This window comes from Salmo salar, chromosome ssa16 (assembly GCF_905237065.1).
Source record: "Salmo salar chromosome ssa16, Ssal_v3.1, whole genome shotgun sequence".
Taxonomy (NCBI): Eukaryota; Metazoa; Chordata; class Actinopteri; order Salmoniformes; family Salmonidae; genus Salmo; species Salmo salar.
In genome coordinates, this window is record NC_059457.1 from 3,327,006 (window position 1) to 3,349,690 (window position 22,685).

Here is a 22,685-nt window from a genome sequence, read left to right on the forward strand (position 1 = left end):
TTGTTAATCCAACCACGGTGTCAGCATACCATACGCTTATCTGAGAACAGCGCCCAGCAGACAAATCATTACAAACAGTTACCAGCCAAGTAGAGGAGTTACACAAGTTAGAAATAGTGATAAAATGAATCACTTACCTTTGATGAACTTCATATGGTTGCACTCACAAGACTCCCATTTACTCAATAAATGTTCATTTTGTTCGATAAAGCCTTTCTTTATATCCAAAAACCTCCGTTTTGTTCGCGCGTTTTGTTCAGTAATCCACAGGCTCAAAGGCAGTCACAACAGACAGATGAAAAATCTGAAAAGTATCAGTAAAGTTCGTAGAAACATGTCAAACGATATTTATAATCAATCCTCAGGTTGTTTTTAGTCATATAGTCATAATAATCAATAACATTTCAACCGGACAAAAGCTTCGTCACTATAAAAGGAAAACAAGAAAGGCGTGTTCTCAGTCGCATGCACGAAAAACCTCTGGGACACTGCAGGGTCCACTCATTCAGACTGGTCTTACTCCCTCATATTTCAGAATACAAGCCTGAAACAATTTCCAAAGACTGTTGACGTCTAGTGGAAGCCATAGGAAGTGCAATTTGAGTCCTAAGTCAATGGATACGGTAATGGCATTCAGTAGAAAACTACAACAACAACTAAAAAATCCCACTTCCTGGATGGATAATTCTCAGGTTTTCGCCTGCCATATCAGTTCTATTTTACTCAGAGATTATTTTAACAGTTATGGAAACTTTACAGTGTTTTCTATCCAAATCTACCAATTATATGCATATCCTAGCTTCTGGGCCTGAGTAGCAGGCAGTTTACTTTGGGCACGCTTTTCATCCGGAGGTGAAAATTGTGCCCCCTACCCTAATGAAGTTTTAAAAAACAGATAAAAAAACACCTTATGGAACAGCGGGGACTGTAAAGCAACACTCTGCAAACAACGTTTCCACTCCGAGAATGAGAACAATAAATTACTGTAATTCATGCATTAACAGAAATTTATGAAACCAAATGACTGGAATTAACGGTATATTTACTAGGCCTACTGGTTACATACAATTCACACAATGGAATAATGAACGTACAAGAATTAGCGGAGACATCGGAGCACATTCTGGAGAGCGGAGTGCATGCATTCTGGAGAGAGACACCCATGTCTTAGCCACACACCCCTCCCCTTCTTCTTGTCTCAATATTTTAAATTATACTCAAGACACATTATCTACACACATTTTTGATGCTTTTCACTGACAGCCGAAACTCAATAAGCAGCTAGGCCTATTGCCACACGTGCTGCCCAAATTGCTGGCTTCCCAAATAAGCATAGGCCTATGCACTTGTGAATCCACAGCAAAAACAATTTAATGATCCTGTGTGGTTAAGTCAAGCTCTCTGGTAAAGTATTTTGAATAATGTTTTGGACAGACGTAATTATATACAGTGGGGCAAAAAGTATTTAGTCAGCCACCAATTGTGCAAGTTCTCCCACTTAAAAAGATGAGAGAGGCCTGTAGGTACACGTCAACTATGACAGACAAAATGAGAAAAAAAAATCCAGAAAATCACATTGTAGGATTTTTAATGAATTTATTTGCAAATTATGGTGGAAAATAAGTATTTGGTCACCTACAAACAAGCAAGATTTCTGGCTCTCACAGACCTGTAACTTCTTCTTTAAGAGGCTCCTCTGTCCTCCAATCGTTACCTGTATTAATGGCACCTGTTTGAACTTGTTATCAGTATAAAAGACACCTGTCCACAACCTCAAATAGTCACACTGCAAACTCCACTATGGCCAAGACCAAATAGCTGTCAAAGGACACCAGAAACAAAATTCTAGACCTGCACCAGGCTGGGAAGACTGAATCTGCAATAGGTAAGCAGCTTGGTTTGAAGAAATCAACTGTGGGAGCAATTATTAGGAAATGGAAGACATACAAGACCACTGATAATCTTCCTCGATCTGGGGCTCCACGCAAGATCTCACCCCGTGGGGTCAAAATGATCACAAGAACGGTGAGCAAAAATCCCAGAACCACACGGGGGGACCTAGTGAATGACCTGCAGAGAGCTGGGACCAAAGTAACAAAGCCTACCATTAGCAAGGGCATTGAAGATGAAACGTGGCTGGGTCTTTCAGCATGACAATGATCCCAAACACACCGCCCGGGCAACGAAGGAGTGGCTTCGTAAGAAGCATTTCAAGGTCCTGGAGTGGCCTAGCCAGTCTCCAGATCTCAACCCCATAGAAAATCTTTGGAGGGAGTTGAAAGTCCGTGTTGCCCAGCGACAGCCCCAAAACATCACTGCTCTAGAGGAGATCTGCATGGAGGAATGGGCCAAAATACCAGCAACAGTGTGTGAAAACCTTGTGAAGACTTACAGAAAACGTTTGACCTGTGTCATTGCCAACAAAGGGTGTATAACAAAGTATTGAGATAAACTTTTGTAATTGACCAAATACTTATTTTCCACCATAATTTGCAAATAAATTCATTAAAAATCCTACAATGTAATTTTCAGGAAATGTTTTTTCTCATTTTGTCTGTCATAGTTGAAGTGTACCTATGATGAAAATTACAGGCCTCTCTCATCTTTTTAAGTGGGAGAACTTGCACAATTGGTGGCTGACTAAATACTTTTTTCCCCACTGTAATTTTGGTAAAATATCAATGAGACGCTCATGTCGCCGCCCTAACAGTGTGAGTCATTGTCCCAAAGGCAGGAATGAAGGCGACAAGCTTAGGTCTGCATATTATGCCCGTAGAAGCGAAGTGGGCTTATTCAGGACAGACTTTGGCAAGAGTGAGCCCTCTCGCTCCGCTCTGTCTTATTATATGTAGCCCATGTATCTGATGCTGTCTGTCCCGAAAAAACATGACATGCCACATTCCTTCTGCCCAGACAGGATCAGATACATAGTCTACACATACGGAGACAGAGGGGCACTATTTCACTCGCACGAATGCTTTATCTGAGATTGATGTGTCTTTCAGTCGGGGCGGGTCTCGGTCAAATAAATGATAAATATGTATATATTTTATTTAGACAAGCAAGGAGGTGCAGTAAGGCAGGCCCCTCCCAACCCATAATGCCAACCCTGAGCATATTATGTCTCTGTTGATCATAAGAAGAGTTAAAATGGTAAATTCTATTTTTTAATGTAGTGACCAGGGCTGATATTGTATGTATAGTATATATATCTTTATCTCTGAATAGAGCAGAATGTCCCTGGCTATATAGTAGAGTGGTAGTACTGTGGAGTATAGGGGGTATTGTTGTACCTCTGTATATACTAGGTAAAGGCAGAGCTGACAGTCCCTGGTCCTGCATCTGCTGCTGCTGCTCCAGTCGTCTTTTGGCCTCCTGGACAGGGTTCTCAAACTGGGTCCTTCTGTTGATGTGGCTGCAGGGAACAGGACTATGACAGTGAAATCCAGCAGCATCAGTGTGTTTTGTGTTCCCTTCTCCACGGCAGACAGATACACATTGACTAAAACAATGCTTATGTTCCAGGCTGATTACATTGCACTGTTGCATGGGCATCAGATTGCTACATCATAATGATGTGGTTAGTTTATATGTTCAACACCTAGCCATTGCGTTGTGAGATTTGGCAGGTGTCTGCAATGTAGTCGTTGATACTTGGGTGAGAACACACATCTAATTTGAAATTGGTGAATGTAGCTCAAATAGAAATCAGTGCATGATTGAGGTGAAAGTGTTATGTCAGGATTTTGTCCTAAATCTGTGGCAAACAAAGATGTTGTGGGCAGTGAAAAATCTGTATTTCGAATGGTACTGTATGCAAACACATTACCTAGCAGCCAACCAGCTTGCACCAATCCCATTTAATTACAGTAAAATACTGTAAAATACAAACCCAGTCTTCCCTCAATGTATTTCCTTCATTCCGATTATAGTAACGTTGACTTTTTTACACTAGAATACAGTAAATTGTACAGTATTGTGTGTCATTGCTAGGATATTACAGTAACTTACAGACAGCTAGTGGCAAATAACGTACTGTGAATATTACAGTAACCCCTTTACTGTGTAACCAATGAAGACAGAAATTACTTTTCTTAGAACAGCATTTGTTGAATGTTCTTTGAATGTCTGTTGCATGTTATAATGCTAATGTTAGACCAAAACCTGATTAGAACTTAATGAGAATGTTAGCTAATGTCCTGCGAATGTTTTTTGTTTTGCGGGGAGGACTTACTCTACGTAGTAACTGCCATAGATAGGGTCATCGATCTTCTCCCAGCCATACGGCAGTTCTGGACAGAGGGAAGGAAGAAAGAAAGAGAACGATTTGGCAGGAATATGATCACATTCAAGAAGGACCCTTTTCCAGGTGCTGGACTGAGCGAATAGTTCAATGAAAACGAAATGAATCTGTATACTGTTAAAGTGATATTTTACTAGACTGACAACATTTCCACACATAACTGGGTCTTCGATCAGGGAAAAGAGTAACATCACAACAAAGACATTGATATATACCAGGGTTACTGGAGAACACAAAGGTGTCGGATCTTAATAAAATCCCCTTAGAGTCAATTGACCCACCTGTGTGAATGCTGAATAGCCACTTTAAACAATGCCACTTTATATAATGCTTTCATAACCTACATTACTCATCTCATATGTATATACTGTACTCTATACCATCTACTGCATCTTGACATCTTGATGTAATGTATCACTAGCGACTTTAAACAATGCCACTTCATATAATGTTTTCATATCCTACATTACTCATCTCATATGTATATACTGTACTCTATACCATCTATTGCATCTTGCCGATGCCGTTCGGGCATCACTCATTCATATATTTTATGTACATATTCGTATTCATTCCTTTACACTTGTGTAGTTGTTGTGAAATTGTTAGGTTACATTACTTGTTAGATATTACTGCATGGTCGGAAATAGAAGCACAAGCATTTCGCTACACTCGCATTAACATCTGCTAACCATGTGTATGTGACAAATAAATTTGATTTGATTACCTTCAGGCGTTTGGAAATTTCTCCCAAGGATGAACCAGACTTGTGGAGGTCTACAATTTTTTTTCTGAGGTCTTGGCTGATTTCTTTTGATTTTCCCATGATGTCAAGCAAAGAGGCACTGAGTTTGAAGGTAGGCCTTGAAATACATCCACAGGTACACCTCCAATTGACTCAAATTGTGTCAATTAGGCTATCCAAAGCTTCTAAAGTCATGACATAATTTATTGGAATTTTCCATGCTGTTTAAAGGCACAGTCAACTAACTGCGTGTATGTAAACTTCTGACCCACTGGAATTGTGACAGTGAATTATAAGCGAAAGAATCTGTCTGTAAACAATTGTTGGAAAAATTACTTGTGTCATTTACACAGTAGATGTCCTAACCGAATTGCCAAAACTATAGTTTTTTAACAAGAAATTTGTGGAGTGGTTGAAAAACGAGTTTTAATGACGTCAACCTAAGTGTATGTAAACTTCCGACTTCAACTGTACATGTTTAAACAAAAGACTCCACTTCGGCTGGATTATTACATGACCCATCAAATTAGCAGGTGTGTCTGGGATTTATTACAGCCATCGATTGTATTACATGAACATGTGTACATCTCTAGACAGTAGTGACCCATCCACTTAGCTAGATGTGGGTGAGGAGTGGTTATAGCATTTCCTTCACATGACCCATCAATTTAGACAAGTGTGTCGGGTAAGGGTCATCTAATAACGATAAAATATTTTTATCTGGACACTCTCTGTTTTTTATATTGCTACTATGCAAGTACTATCACTGTACCGTTTACACCTTCTGTATCCTGTGCATGTGACAAATAAACTTAGATTTGATATAGCGTGTGTTTACCACATGGCCTCACTTGAATCATAAAGAGATGGGTGGGACTAAGGCTTAAGAGGGTGTGAACGATGCGGAATGGGTGGAAACAAAGAAGAGCTCTCCAGTAGTTGTACCAAAACACACAAGGGCCATTTTCTCAAAAGTGGTGTTACAAGTTTATCAACTTTCAAAGCAGAATTACTTTCCCATTGTTCCTCAACTGCAGTGTATGATATACCTTTTTCTAGAGTCTCTACTTTTATCCAATGTAAAAAATAGCATTTTAAATGTTACTACATAAGACTGAATCAAGGTGGTCGGTCACAGATATGGCCCCACTGATCCGAATGACTCGACTGCATGGAAAGAAAGAGAACTGCGGGTTTCTCAAGGCTCATTTGAATTTCCTGATGCACAGGAAAATGTTACACAACAAAAGAGTGATCAAATTAAGATCTGACATCTGTATAGTTAACACGATTATTTACAGTATTGTACTGATGTGGTTCATCTGTAAATATTTTTTCCCCTGTCTCTTTTCCCTCTTTTAACTGAAAGTATCTTGCACTCGCTCCTTCACTACTAACACCCTCTGCTTTCTGTCACCCTTTCTTTTCCTCTTTCTTTCCCCCCTTCCTCTCTTTGGGTGGCTGACATGGCTGTTCTGTAAATGTCCTCGTCCCACCATCCTCTCCTCTCCCCTCCTTCTCTTCCATCCATCCTCCTCTACTCCTCCATCCTCGTTTCCGCCTTCCATCCTCCTTCTCACCCTCTATATCCTCCTCTCCCTCCCCATCTTCTTGTCCTCCTTCCATCCTCTACTCTTATTTTCCTCTCTCCCTCACTTTATCTTTCATTACACACACATATGCACGCACGCACACAAATGCAGATGCATGCACACACACATTCGCACAATACCATTTCATAACCTGTTCCATTCCTACACTGAAATGTATCTGTGAAAAATGAATATTTCTCTCTCTGTGAAACTTCTCACAAGCATTCAATTTCAGATATTCACGAGTCACTCATATGCAGCATTCCATCTTCAGGAGAGATTATTTGTCGATCCTCTTCCACAACAGAGCTCATACATTCATAAATACGTACAGTACTGTTAGTCCTGTTGTGAGATAATGTGTTTATACAGTAGGTCTATGTTACACTCGCCAAAAGTAGTGCCCTATTGTGTCCTGGGGTGGTCTAGCGGTCTAAGCTGCTGCCTCCAGCATACATGTAGCACTGCAAACCTGGGTTCAGATCTTTAAAAACATTTTTTACCTTCATTTAACTAGGCAAGTCAGTTAAGAACAAATTAATATTTTACAATGACGGCCTACCCCAGCCAAACCATCCCCTAACATGGATGACGCTGGGCCAATTGTGAGCCGCCTGTACCGCTATTCTAGCACATCCTCTCCACTCTCTCCTGTAAGTCGTTCACTGTTCTACCTAAACACAAAGAGTACCTTAAATGGGCAGTGCAGGTTTTTAAAATTATATTTCCACACTATGAAGTCAAAATAACACTCTGAAATTGTGAAAATGATGATAACACCCTTTTTGTGAAAGAACTGTTTGAAAAAAGATGCCTGTAATTGCAGCCTGTTCAGGTGGGATGGAGTTTTTGGCCTGCTGAATAATGTCACAAGGCAATCTGATTATAATAGACTAATGACTGTTCATCTGTTATTTGCATTTATACCATGGCATTGTTGAATAATACCTTTCTGATTGCCTTGAAAGGCATTCTAGAGCTTGCATTATTTCCCTATGATGCACGGTATTGTAGCGACCCACACAGACAGCTGTGTGTTATGTGTTATGCTGTTAGTTGGTTGTGTTGTACTTACCAGTACCCAGTGTTCGCGGGGTCCAACATGCCAATCAACCTGATATCTGCCAATCACGGGAATGCCTGGAATGTTCTGATGGGGCGGCAGGTAGCCTAGTGGTTAGAGTGTTGGACTAATAACCGAAAGGTTGTAAGATTGAATCCCCAAGCTTACAAGGTAAAAATCTGTCATTCTGCCCCTGAAAAAGGCAGGGAACCCACCGTTCATAGGCTGTCATTGAAACTAAGAATTTGTTTTTAGCTGATTTGCCTAGTTAAATAAAGATAAAAATAAAAATGCCGGGCATCCTGGTGGTTGGTGGGGTGGAGTGGTGTGGAGGGGGGCAAGGGGATGGAGCATTGGAAGTTAAGACCAGGTTTAGCCATTGTTCTCTCTCTTACTGTCTGGCCTTCACAAGAGAAGGTCACGGTTGTTTTATAGGGTATCCTTCATTTATTTGGCGTGGGCTACGGCCAAACAGTAGCCTGTGTGAAGTTGGGTTAATAAACCGTAAGTTCGTAAACTCTCTCCTTTGTCTGGACAATTGTTCCTTTATGATCTAGTCAGGTCATTACAGTAATTTGCATGGTAGAATTCAATAGCTATAGTTCATTTTTACATGTTTTGTTTGAGCTGCTTTTGAAAGCAAAAGTCGAATTGAAAACAGTATTGTTATTGCTGAATTCAATTTACATAAAAGCAGCTATGACTAATGGTCTGGTTAGTAAAACTAGCAAGTCTGTTTGTTTGGTTACCACGGCAACTACTGTAGCAACGTAGTAAACTTGCTAGCTACTTCAGTGGATGTTGAACACATTTCTACCGGCAAATGAACACATTTATAGTGGCAAATATGTTCAATTACAGCCATGGTATAAAAGGGATAATCAACTCGGGACTATGCGTTCTCTGGAAAATAATGCAACTCCGTGGAAGGTCAGGTCCACTCTGTTAACACGTTGTGGAACATAGCTTCCACGTTCATTATTTTCCATAGAATGTATAGTCCCTTGTTGATTATCCCTTACAAATCCTACACTGCTGCTGGCCCAGCCCGGTCGTATTGACATTCCATTCCTGTTGGCATCTGTGTGAAGCTAGCCACAATAAGGATTAGCCACAATAGTGGGATTTGCGGTTTACAATTAAAATAAAAGTCCCCCAATGAAACTGATGGAAACGGATACAAATAGTGGAATAATGCCATATTTAGACTAGATAATGCTAAATAAGGTTGGAACATTGTTATATAAATTCAACAAAAGACAATAAGTTGTTAATTTTACACAAAAAAGTTAAACATAAATTGAAATTGTGGAATATTGGGGGCATATAGCCTTACCCACTTTTATGGACCCAAGATACATTGGTATCAGCCTACTCAGTGACACCAAGATAACACAACTGTGAAGAGTTTGCACACATATTAGCGTTGTTACTCTTATTGTGGGACATCACCTGGGAAATCACCTCACTATCCAGCCTATTGGCAGGTAGCCTAGTGGTTAGAGTGTTGGGCCATTAACTGAAAGGTTGCTGCATTGAATCCCTGAGCTGACAAGGTAAAAATCTGTCATTCTGCCCCTGAGCAAGGCAATTAACCCACTGTTCCCCCGGGGGCCGTGGATGTCGATTAAGGCAGCCCCCTGCACCTCTCTGATTCAGAGGAGTTGGATTAAATGCGGAAGATACATTTCAGTTGAACACATTCAGTTGGACAACTGACTAGGTATCCCCTTTCCCTATTGTGTGTATTGAAATTCATATTGCAATGTACAGCCTTGCCTATGGTGTATTGATAAAATTGGTCAGCATTTCCCTGCTGACGGAAAATTTCAAATGAAGAACTCAAAGATGCTGTTGTGCAGTGATGCAGTGACGTCAAGGAGAAATCACAAGCTCAATACACAAGAGTTGTAGTGTCAGCGTTCTATCAACAGAAAGGTAAAACCGATAAAACCAAAATTAAAGAACTGCTCATTCATCCCCCCCTCTCCTCTGTAACTATTCCCCAGGTCATTGCTGTAAATGAGAATGTCTTTTTAGACAACTTACCTGGTAAAATAAGGGTAAAATAAAATAAAGATGACTGACAACTATGACGTGACTGGTAAAAACTAGGAGTAACTAGGGCATAATCTAAAGCTATGCAACTACTACCCATGCCATTAACAATAGGTAAAATAAAAATACCAGGCTCAGTCTTTATGGTAGCTGGGATTGAACCAATTTTGGTTTTGGATAATCTTTGCGAACTATGGACAAAAGATGCCTTGGACTGAGGTTTTATCTAAGGGGGTAAACCTGTTGTGGAGGAGGGAATTCCCACGCCACCGACACAGAAGTATCTAATTAACGACTCGGTGGTGGAGGATATCCCGATTATACTGGAAAAGAGTATACTCATAAGAACCGACCTGTGGTAACAGCCCTTTATTCCCAGTGAGAAAGGGAAGGAAGTGACATATCACAGTAGATTTCCGTGGATTAACAAACATTCAGTTAGGATAACACCTGTAATGGCTGATTTGGCAGCTCTATTAGCATCCATTACCTCAGACTCGGAAGGGTACAGCATGATAGATAAGAACGAATGTTGGTCGTGCCCGGTGGATGAGGAGTCTTGGCAATGGTTCGGGTTCCATTGTAAATGCGTAAAATCATTGCTAAAAAGGTGTAAATTCAAGGAGTCTGTTATGGCGCATTACGTTGACGATTTGCTGTTAGTCTCAAAAGACAAAGATACTCACATACGCGACCTCACAACACTGGCAAACTATTTGGCAGAGCGGGGCCATAAAGCATCACATTAAAAAGCGCTATTGGCAAAACGGAGGTAACGTATTTGGGGATCTCGATTTCTAAAGGCATGAAAAACATTACTAGCACCGGCATCGACAACATTCGTTCATTGGCATGACCAAACAGTCCTTGCACGTTCAGAAAACCCTGGGGGTTTTTAATTTTGTGAGACACTTTATTACGTCTTATTCTGAAATAGCTCAACCTCTTACAGAATTGATGAAAGTGAGAGAATTCCCGAGGACTGGAATTGCCCAGGCCTGGTCTAGGGTGTCACGTAAGATGGAAGTGATATGATCCTTAACTAGCCTCTCAAAGCACTTCATTATTACAAAAGTCAGTGCTACGGGGCGATAGTCATTTAGTTTAGTTACCTTCGCTTTCTTGGATAAAAGAACGATGGTGGACATCTTGAAGTGGGGACAACAGACTGGGATAGCGAGAGATTGAATCTGTCCACAAACACTCCAGCCAGCTGGTCTGTGCATGCTCCGAGTACGCGGCTTGGCATGCTGTCTGGCCAGTCAGCCTTGCGAGGGTCAGCACGCTTAAATGTCTTACTCATATCGGCCATGGAGATCGCAAGCCCACAGTCCTCGTGAGCGGGGGCCGATGTCGGCTGCTCTGTTGTTTTCCTCAAAGCGGGCAAAGAAGGTGTTTAGCTTGTCCGGAAGCAAGGTGTCAGCGTCCAATGTGGCTGGCTTTCCTTTTATAATCCGTGATTGTCTGGAGTCCCTGCCACATGCATCTCTTGTCTGAACCGTTGAATACACTTTGTCTCTGTACTGACATTTTGCCGCTTTGATTGCCTTATGGAGATCATAGTTGGTCTGTTTGTACACGTCCATGTTCCCAATCACCTTGCCATGGTTGCTTGTGGTAGTTTGCGGATTGTTTTGTGCGAATGCTGCCATCTATCCACGGTTTCTGGTTTGGATAACTTCTAGTCATCACAGTAGGAACAACATCTCTATGCACTTCCTGATGAACCCTGTCACCGAGTCAGTGTGTAGCAGGTTTTAATCAAGGATCTCTCAGTACTTTGCTCCGTTCATCTTTCCCTCAATCCTGACTAGTCTTCCAGTCCCTGCCGCTGATAAACATCCCCACAGCATGATGCTGCCACCACCATGCTTTAACGAAGGGATGGTATTGGCTAGGTGATGAGTTTCCTTCACACATGACGCTTGGCATTCAGGCCAAAGAGTTCAATATTGGTTTCATCAAACCAGGGAATCTTGTTTCTCATGGTCTGAGAGGCCTTTAGGTGCCTTTTGGCAAACTCCAAGTGGGCTGTCATGTGCCTTTAACTGAAGAGTCTGGCCACTCTACCATAAAGGTCTGATTGGTGGAGTGCTGCAGAGATGATTGTCCTTCTGGAAGGTTCCCCCATCTCCACAGAGGAACTCTGGAGCTCTTTCAAAGTGACCGTCGAGTTCTTGGTCACCGCCCTGACCAAGGCCCTTCTCACCCGATTGCTCAGTTTGGCCGGGCGGCCAGCTCTAGTTAGAGTCTTGGTGCTTCCAAACTTCTTCCATTTAAGAATGATGGAAGCCACTGTGTTCTTGGGACCTTCAATGCTGCAGACATTTTTTGGTACCCTTCCCCAGATCTTTGTCTCGACATAATCATAATCATAATCTGTCTCGGATCTCTTCTGACATTTCCTTCAGCCTCATAGCTTGGTTTTTCCTCTGACATGCACTGTCAACTGTGGGACTTTATATAGACAGGTGTGTGCCTTTCCAAGTCATGTTCAATCAATTGAATTTATCACAGGTGGACTCCAATGAAGTTGTAGAAACATCTCAAGGATGATCAATGGAAATAAGATGCACCTGAGCTCAATTTCGAGTCTCATAGCAAAGAGTTTGAATACTGTTGCATTTGTAATACTTTTGAAAAAAATTCTAAAAACCTGTTTTCACTTTGTCTTTATGGGCTATTTTGTGTAGATTGATGAGAAAACAAGGCTGTGACGTAACAAAATGTGGAAAAGTAAAGGGGTCTGAATACTTTCCGATTGCACTGTGCATGTAGCTTCTCTTCCGTCATTATATTTTGCCCTAGAAGACTAAATAAACCCTTGCTCACCAGAAGAATGCCATAAATCGATAGAATGAATGCTTCAATCTGTAAAATTCTCTGTAATCTCTGTTTCTTTCGTGGAGCAAAGATGTTTAGGGACTGGGGAGAAAATGCAATAGCTCTAAAAAACTGGAAATATTTTCTGTGCAAAATCCCAAAATTACATCAGTTTGACCAGTTGTAAGGAAATAGAAAGCTGTGAAAATGACCCAACATGTTTCTGATTAGATTTCAGTTCGGCTTGGATGCATATTTGATGTGGTTGAAATAGTTTCAGCTTTTATGATGCTGATAAAGACAGCACCTCTACAGATGGTATCTAACTGAGCATTCGCATTCTCTCAAGATGCTGAAAGAAATAAATCATATTTCTCCACTCCTGTTCCATAGCCCACATTTAGGCAAAATGTGGTGTATCATTTTACTGCAAGAAATTATTAATTCTGTAAGAGTTAATATTAAGGCTATGTGAGAGGTTATAAATATACAGTCAGTGTCCACATGCGTGCCATAGGCCTATTTGAAGTCCCCATCTTGTGACTGTCGAATTAGTATAGCGCCTCACAATCATCACACGCAACATATGTTGGCTATGTTTCATATGTTGGCTATGTTGCGTGTGATGATTGTGAGGCGCTATACTAATTCGACAGTCACAAGATGGGGACTTCAAATAGGCCTATGGCACGCAAGGGAACTGTAGCCTACTGTTCAGGTGGGTTAAATTGAAACTAAAATCTGGACACTGCTATCACCAAATCTTTCTTAAAAATTACTTTTCTGGCCCTCCCTTCAAATCTCCATTTCACAGTTTTTCTGTCATTGAATTAACTCCGACATTGTCCTTTTTGCCTCCATGACTCCACGTTAATGTTTTCTACCCAATACAAAAATCATTTGGAGATTGGCGTGTAGGATATATTTTTTTAAGAAAAACCTCAATGTAGCCTATAGATATAAATTGGATACGAATTATACAATTATTATTTTTTAAGGTGTTTTCCTTCTATTCAAGTCACCCTCCCACCTACCTGCCCTTTATCCAGACAGTATTTCATGACCCAAACAAGCCCACCCCGCAGATATAACTGCGGGGCTGCGGGTTATGAGTCAACCCGCGCATCACTCCTTTGGGACAATTGCAAAACGCCCCAATTGTCAATAGCCCGTTTCCTGAAAAGCCTGTTGTGGTACATGGTAATGTAACTGATCTATCACACTCAGCTCCAGTGCCAACAACTGTGTGTGCCAGGGAGGGCGCAGTGATGTCCAGGCGAAAGAAACTCCCAAAGGTGTGAGGGGAAACCCAACTAGCCGCTGCACAAATCTCATAGACAGAGATGCCCATGATGTGGCAATTCCTCTAGAGGAATGCACCAAGACACCAAGGGGAGACTGCATTCCCAGACAACTGTACGCCTTGGCGATAGCCTCCACTACCCAATGGGTGAAGCGTTGTATGACAAATGCCTACCTCGAGCAGGGTAGGCAAAGCAAACAAACAGTTGGTCACAACTCCGGAATAGCCATGCAGATGCACAACGTGTTCAGTGGTCGCTGTTCAGCGTGTTCAGTGGCCAAGGTGAGCAACAGGGCCGTCTTATAAGAGAGAGTTTTAAGATGCATCGTCTCCAGGGGTTTAAAGTAAACGCCCGTGAGCGCATTCAGAACAAGTGCCAAGTCCCCAACGGGGCTAGTGGCTTGGAGCCTGGATGGAGACTGCACCCTCCCTTCATAAAATGATAAACCAGGGTGTGAGCCGCAATTGTGGCCTCACAAAGTCCTACAATGCAGGCTGAGATCTCCTCCAAGGAGACCTTTTAACAGTGGAAAAGTCCTTGCCCTCATAGAGCAAGTCCTGTAGGAAGGAGAGAATGGCAGGGATGAAACAGTGAAAGGGGATCAACTAGCAACTCTCACACCACCTCTCGAACAACGAAATACCTCTTTTGGAGAAAACTCTGGCACTCTGAATCGTGGAGACCATGTTTGGAGGCAAGCCCACAGAGTCTAGGTTGTACCAAGCCCAGACCAAGCCCAGAGATCAACTCGGGATGAGGGTGGAATATTTAGCCCTGTGCATGGGACGGCAGATCCCTGTGCTGTGGGAGGTGCCATGGTTGCACGATACAATCTCCACCAGCCTGGATTCCCGGGCCAAACCAGGGCTATCAGAATTAGGGATAGACAATTCGCTCTCACTGTCCAGACTGGGGGTGATCAGGGCCACGGGAGGAAAAGCTCACATAAATCACATCTGGCCACTTGTGGGCCAGCGTGTACACGCCCAGAGGAGCCTTGTGATCTCTCATCGCGAAGAACAGGCAACAGTGCGTGTTGTCCTGCGATGTGACACAGATCGATGGCAGCTCTGCAGTAACATCCCCACACTTCCTCGACACCTTTGGGATGAATTCCTTGGTAGGGGATTCCACACCTGGGTTTAGTCTGGCTGACACATGTTGCACTGAGAGCCAACAGATATCCAGATATCTCTCATCATAGAGTGAAGTTGACAGGAGCGTGTTCCTCCTTGGTGGTTAATATACACCACCGTTGACATATGGTCCAACCTGACAAGGACATGCTGGCCCTGTAGGAACAGACGGAAGTGCCTGAGAGCTAGTAACACAATATAGAGCTCAAGAACATTGATATGTACTGTATTCTGAGAGTCTGACCATATGGTGTTTGCCATACGCCTCTCATAAACTGCCACCATCCCTGTAGACGCATCCATCATCACTATTTTGTGGGTGAGTACTCCCAGTGGGGCAGCCCTGCATCAAGAAGAATGCCAGTTTGAGGGACAGGTTCAAGCAGAGTGAGGTTACAAAGACCAGAGAACGTCCATACATTTTCTGCTGGGTTGGTAAGAGCGAGCTTATGGCACTATTTATCCTGAAGCTCAGAGCGAGCAGGTGTGGCAACAGCTGGGCTGTGTGCTCCGCTGTCTGAGCCTGAGTGTCTGCACAGATCAACCGTAGTCAATGTATGTCAGGACTCTTAAGTCTCTCTCCCGTAGCATATCTCCCATAGGGAGGGCTAGGGTGGCTTTTACACATTTTGTGAATGTCCGTAGGGCCAGGGACAGACCGAATGGTAAGGTGAGATATCTGTAGGCTATGTCCTAGGAGATGAACCTCATATCTCCTGTGTGCAGGATAAAATCTGATGTGGAAATAAGCATCATTGAGGTCTACTGACCCTCAGACATTTGTTGAGGTGCCATAAATCCAGGATGGGGTGTAATCCCTCGTTTGGGGACCAAGAAATAGCAGCTGAAGAAGCCCTGGTGAGCTTCCTCCTTCGACACCACACGTGTGGCTCCCTTGGCCAACAGAGAATGTATCTTGTCTCTGAAGGCTCAGACCACTTTCCCCATGTGCAGTGGACTGCACTATTCCCATGTAGTCTGTACGGTGTGTAAGGGAAAACCCCCCTAATTTGGACAAAATAACATGGGAACATATTGGCATAGCACGAATCATACACACGATTGTAAATACCACCGAAAGCGGTCCATCTCCGGGCCAATCATATGGCAATTTTCCGATGGCAATTGCCAATTGTAACACCCCAAATTTCCAATAGATGGCGAGCGCGCTCCACCGTGGATTTTCATACAGCAAATGATACCCAAGTCTACACCCAAGGGTCAGATTTTGATAATATGATATTTTTTTTGAAAACTTATCAACCCTTAAAAAAGTGGTTTCTGGACCGTTTTTCAATTTTTTTTCGATTGTTATGTCAATTACACATGTATAAGAGCTGTATGAACATGCTTATGACGTTTTTTATTGACGTCGTTTTTTGGGTTGCTTTTGCTTGTGCACAAGGCATATGATTTGTGCATTTTGAATATGATTTCATAGGAAAAAAGTGACATTTTCTTTTTCATTTTTTTTGCAAAATGACATGTCCAATGCTTTTTTTGTCAATTATGAAAGTATTGAATGTGCCAAATCACAGCAAATATCCAATAGATGGCTAGAGCTCTCCGCAGTGAATTTTCATATTGCAAATGTAACACAATTCAAGACCCAAGAGTCAAATTTGGAAAAAATGACATATTTTTTGAAAACTTTTCAACCCCTTAAAAAGTGGTTTCTGGACCGTTTTTCGATTTTTTTTCGATTGTTATGGCAATTACACATGTATAAGAGCTGTATGAACATGCTAATGACGTTTTTTATTGACGTCGTTTTTTGGGTTGCTTTTGCTTGTGCATAAGGCATATGTTTTGTGCATTTGGAATATGATTTCATAGGAAGTCAAAAGTGACATATTTGCTTGTGCATAAGGCATATGATTTGTGCATTTGGAATATGATTTCATAGGAAGTCAAAAGTGACATATTTTTTTCTTTTTTTGCCAAATGCCATTAGAAATGTGCAAATGAAATGTCCAATTCTTTTTTTGTCAATTATACGTGTATGAAAGTATTGAATGTGCCAAATCAGGATGTTTGTCCGTTTGCCATGTACGATCATAGGAAGTCGGTTTCCAAACCCAAAAGTCAGTGAACCATAGTCCAAATGGCATTTATACTGCCCAAATGATATATAGCCCTATGTTAAGCCATGAATCAATGCAGACAGTCTACTTGTCATGTATGATGAGGGAAAAGTGGGACTCTGTTGCTTTAAACATTTTTAACGAATTTGACATGCTCAGAATGCATAATTGACTGGCCCGATTATCTCGGGATGGCCGTGCAGTGACTGTGGTTCCTCTCCATCGCTCGTTGTGTTGATTTCATCATGTAAACTTTGGTGATATTTTTTGCTGTTGAATCATATTGCAAATGCGCGTTACATTTGCAATATAGCGCGTTACGTTTGCAATATGATTCAATGGGCATTTAGCATCACGAATTTAGGCATGCTCAAAAATACTGCAGAAATGCATAATTGACTGTCCCGATGATCTCGGTATGGCCGGACAGTGACTGTGGTTCCTCTCCATGGCTTGATGGTGACATGAGAGAAGTGGGACTGTCGTTTTTTAGCGATTTCTTTGAAAAATGTCCAAAATGACTAGGGGCGCCCCATATTGGATGGGCACTGATGGAAGGTGCTCCCTACCCAACCATGGACCCCTTGCACCCCCCTAAAGGCATTTAAAACCCTTCTAAAAAATTAATCCTGGTAACCCATTTCGGGTCACCTTGTGCACGGATGCGCATTACCGATATGTTTCAATGGGCCTCAACATCACGAATTTGGCATGCTCAAAAACCCTGCAGAAATGCATAATTGACTGTCCCAATGAACTGGGGATGGCCGTGCAGTGACTGTGGTTCTTCTCTATCGCTCATTGTGTTGATTTCATCATGTCAACTTTGGTGATATTTTTTGCTGTTGAATCATATTGCAAATGCACGTTACGTTTGCAATATTGCGCGTTACGTTTGCAATATGATTCATCATGTCAACTTTGGTGATATTTATTGCTGTTGAATCATATTGCAAACGCGCGTTACGTTTGCAATATTGCGCGTTACGTTTGCAATATGATTCATCATGTCAACTTTGGTGATATTTTTTGCTGTTGAATCATATTGCAAATGCATGTTACATTTGCAATATTGTGCGTTACGTTTGCAATATGATTCAATGGGCATTTAGCATCACGAATATATGCATGCTCAAAAATAGTGCAGAAATGCATAATTGACTGGCCCGATGAACTCGGGATGACCGGGCAGTGACTGTGGTTCCTCTCCATTGCTCGTCACCCAGCAGTCAGCGTCCATCAGTCAATTAGATGTCATTCTGACACCAAACTGATACCATCTGACACCAAATCCACTTTTTCCAACTCGTATAGAAGCCAACTATCACATATGTCAGAGAAGGCCCATAATTCACAGTGCTTTCAATTTTAACCATAAAAAAACATAAAACACATAGTTACGTTATAGCTGCGGGTCCAGCTCTGACAATATGTGTAGGCCTATGTGAGGCGACCCCGAATCCCAAGTTTCGGCTCGATAGGTCATTCGGTGCCCGAGCAATGGCCTTAATTGGTGCTGAAAATCCACTTTTTCAGGGCGTTACTACGGGGTCCCTGAATGAGCTATCGGACAGAGACATTGGGGTCCGTCTCTATGGGCCGAGGCGGTTTCAATGCACCTAGTCTTGCGACTCTGGGACATTTCTACATGTCGCCATGTCCGTGATATTCAAAATGAATTGAACATATTGCAAATGCACGAGGCGGTTTCTCGGTCTGAGAACCTTCTAGAGCCACATAAATCACCGTGCACTATCGACTTGAGCTCTAGAACAGGTTTCTAAAATTTCGGGGCTCTAGGTCTGACGGTTCTTGAATCGTTTGAACGAAAATAACTATTGAAGGCGGTATAAGCCTCTAAGCCCCACACTATGTCCCTATGGCCAAATTGTGTGTGTGTGTTTTAGTTTTTTTGGCAAAAAGAAAAGACACACGTTGTCTTTGGGGTAGGCATAGACAGAATCCTGAATATGAAGTCTCTACCTTAAGAATTGACTGAATGACAGATGGTTGAGTTGCGTGATTTTCACTATGTGCAGGTTAAATGACAATAGCTCTTGGCTGTTTTTACCCACTTCCGGTTGTCACAGGAATCTCTTACTCAACACACGTTGTCTTTGGGGTAGACATAAACAGAATCCTGAATATGAAGTCTCTACCTTAAGAATTGACTGAATGACAGATGGTTGAGTTGCGTGATTTTCACTATGTGCGTTTTATATGACAATTGCTCTAGGCTGTTTTTAACAACTTCCGGTTGTCACAGGAAGCTCTTGCTCCACACACGTTGTCTTTGGGGTAGACATAAACAGAATCCTGAATATGAACTCTCTACCTTAAAAATTGACTGAATGACAGATGGTTGAGTTGCGTGATTTTCACTATCTGCAGGTTGCTTATATGACAATAGCTCTAGGGTGATTTTAACAACTTCCGGTTGCTCCAGGAACCTTAGAATCGACACAGGTAGAGCTCACAGTAGCCTGATGGATTGTTATAGAAGACAGGTTCATAAGGCATTCATAACCCACATAGACTTCAGGTTGAATTTAGGAGAATTGTCAATGTATTCCTATGGGGAGAGAAGTCATTGCACACTTTTTGATCTAAACACCTTCTTTTTACTGTGAAGGGTTAATGCCACAGGGTCACGGTTAGGCTTGCACAGATCGGGAGGACCTCAGGAACGCTCCTGAGGTTGAATTGTGCTTCTAACCCTAACGGTTCTCTCACTGTCACCCAAAAGCACTTGACATATTGGTGCAGGCATCATTTTGGGCTTAGTTTTCTCACGGTCACTGCGCTCAGACCGAGCGAGCTACGGTCAAGCGGGCGTCTCATTGAACTCGGCACAGCCTAGAAATAATGGTAATGCCATTGCAGGCTCTTTGTGTCTTTAAGCACCGCACTGTGTCACTCCGTCCTTGCTGTGTGTGTGTGTGAGAGAGCTTTTCTTTGACATCTGATGGGATATATGACTGAATTACAGTTCATGAGGGTTGCCTAGTCACACATATTAAGTTGTGGAAAGATCTGACCTTTTTAACCCTTCAAAACAGCCCCTATGACACCATTTTAAGGCACTTCTGGTTGACACAGGAATCTGAACGTTAGGCTCTTATAGAATGTTGAGTTTTAGGTCTTTATGTTAAGAACTGACTTATTTACAGAGGGTTGAACAAGTGTGTGTTGTTTCAGAAAATCACAGAAAATCACAGAAATCTCGCAGAGCTCCGAAACCCGCCTTAATGGACTCATCTGAACACGCTGCAACTGGATATGTAACTTTTTTGACGAAAAAAAACTCCTATTGTTGAATATCACCAATGTGTCATTGTACAATTTCTCTGAAATGAACATTGGTAAATGCATGGTTCCTTTTTTCCTGACACCGTAGGCTCATGTAGTTTGATGTGAAGCGGTCAAATCAGCACTCTATTTTCCTGTTTGACTTTCAATCCCAGAAAAATAGCCTTAACTCGAAAAGCGTCGAGGCCTCGACTCCATCCTGTTCGGGGCCAACTGCCCATAATGCCAAACCCACGCAGACCGAGTTTCGTCTTCGAATTCTTTTCCGTTGAGGAGAAAAAGCCGTGTCGTGATTGGTGATATATGTTACATTTGCAATATGATTCCGTTCGCCCTCCCGTGGAATAATCCGGGACTGCAAAGAAATGACCAAATTTTTAACATTTTATTAAACGGAAACGGAAGGTCCGAGAGACTCCGTTCGATGACTTCCTGGAAGATCCGGCCCCTGTGAGCGGCCCGATGCCGTCCGCGGATTTATCGGATGTAGTCGGACGTCTAGTAAGGGAGCGTACATTTGCAACATGCACTTTCTCACTAACCACACAGCTGGCGCACGAGAGTTCCCTTCATGTATGTAGGACCCAGGGGGAGACTGCCACTGTGCCGTGTGAGGAGCATGGGAACTCAGCTAGTCCCTGGGGGAAAAGGGGGAACCCCATGGCAGCCGCCCCGCTGGGGAAAACTTGTCCCGTGGCTGGGACGAGGTACCTGCCAGGTCTGGTGGCTGGACAAGGTAGCCCACTAGAGCTTGATTATTTGGATTGGGAACATTGTGAACCATCATCCTCGGCCAGTTGGCCTGGATGTGATGGGAACTCTTTATTAGAGAGTTCAACTAGGGGAAAGGAGGTGTCTATCCGCCCCAACGGGGACTTATGGATCTTGAGGTGGAGGGCTCTTTTGTGACCTGACACAGGACTTCCAAGGAGACTCTGCCTGACACATGACTCCCGAATTGACTCTGGTCGTCAAGGTGCTAAGCCGGCTCCCAGAGCCCCCGTGCCTTAAATCAAGGTGTTAAGCCAAGGAAGGCTCCATGGGAACTCCATGTCATAAATATCCAAGTGGGGTAGGCAGTCACAGGAGAAAGTGACTTAAGTGGCTCCGCCCAGGAAGCATCCACCAATGACACAGTCTGGAAAGGCTGGTACACATTGTCGGATGGATGTGGAATTTCCCTGTGAGGGGATTCCACCCATCCTAGTGGTAGGCAGGGGAGGCAAAGGATACCCAACCTCGAGTTTGGTGGCAGCGCATCCGATTGCCTTGATAAAGGAGAGATTATTTATTGACTCCTGCCTTGCCTTGTCACAAGCTGAGCAGAGACATTCCTCTTTAGGGGCATAATTACCCTCCTGGTCAGAAGAGGTGGTGTCTGATTCCGCAAGAGATATGCCGTTGCCCTCAATTCCAGATTTTACAAAAAGGTCCGCACCATGGGAAAGATGGGGGACTTCCGAATTTGTCGGGAGCTCGAGCAGAGGGGAAGACGGTTTCGCCTCTCCCTCCTCTGGGACTTAATTCTCAATGTAGTCATCCTCAAAGTGTGGTCTACACCGAGGCAAGTACCACAGAGTTGATGGGAATCAGACTGAGACATGTAATTCCTGCAATTACCAGGGCAAATTTATCCAAGTGTGGATAGCTTGCACTGCTTTTTCTGCACCTTCCATGATGACTTGGCCGGTAAGCCTGTCGACATCTCGTTTTGACCTGACAGGTGAAAGCAAATAGAATTACCAGAGGGATAGCAAGCTATTTAAATGGCCATCTTCATTGGCCTCTCTTGAAAAAGCCAAACCTTGACCCAGAAAGTATAAAAAACTATCGGCCTATATCAAATCTCCCATTCCTCTCAAAAAAAAATTAAAAGCTGTTGCGCAGCAACTCACTGCCTTCCTGAAAACAAACAATCTTTACAAAACACTTCAGTCTGGTTTTAGACCCCATCATAGCACTGAGACTGTACTTGTGAAGGTGGTAAATTACCTTTTAATGGTGTCAGACCGAGGCTCTGCATCTGTCCTCGTGCTCCTAGACCTTAGTGCTGCTTTTGATACCATCGATCACCACATTCTTTTGGAGAGATTGGAAACCCAAATTGGTCTACACGGACAAGTTCTGGCCTGGTTTAGATCTTATCTGTCGGAAAGATATCAGTTTGTCTCTGTGGATGGTTTGTCCTCCAACAAATCAACTGTACATTTCGGTGTTCCTCAAGGTTCCATTTTAGGACCACTATAGTTTTCACTATATATTTTACCT

At 42.7% G+C, this 22,685-nt stretch overlaps 1 protein-coding gene across 10 annotated transcripts in view; it reads right to left on the reverse strand.

The window, feature by feature from the left end:
• Positions 1-22,685, reverse strand: part of LOC106573044 (membrane-associated guanylate kinase, WW and PDZ domain-containing protein 2) — a 314,920-nt gene that overhangs the window by 78,319 nt on the left and 213,916 nt on the right. For all 10 annotated transcript variants that reach the window (XM_014147683.2, XM_014147684.2, XM_045696840.1 and 7 more), the window contains 2 exons: positions 4,235-4,292; positions 3,294-3,415 (listed from right to left, as the gene is read on the reverse strand). In XM_014147683.2, the coding sequence (XP_014003158.2) occupies positions 3,294-3,415; positions 4,235-4,292 (180 nt within the window). The remainder of the gene's footprint in view (positions 1-3,293; positions 3,416-4,234; positions 4,293-22,685) is intronic.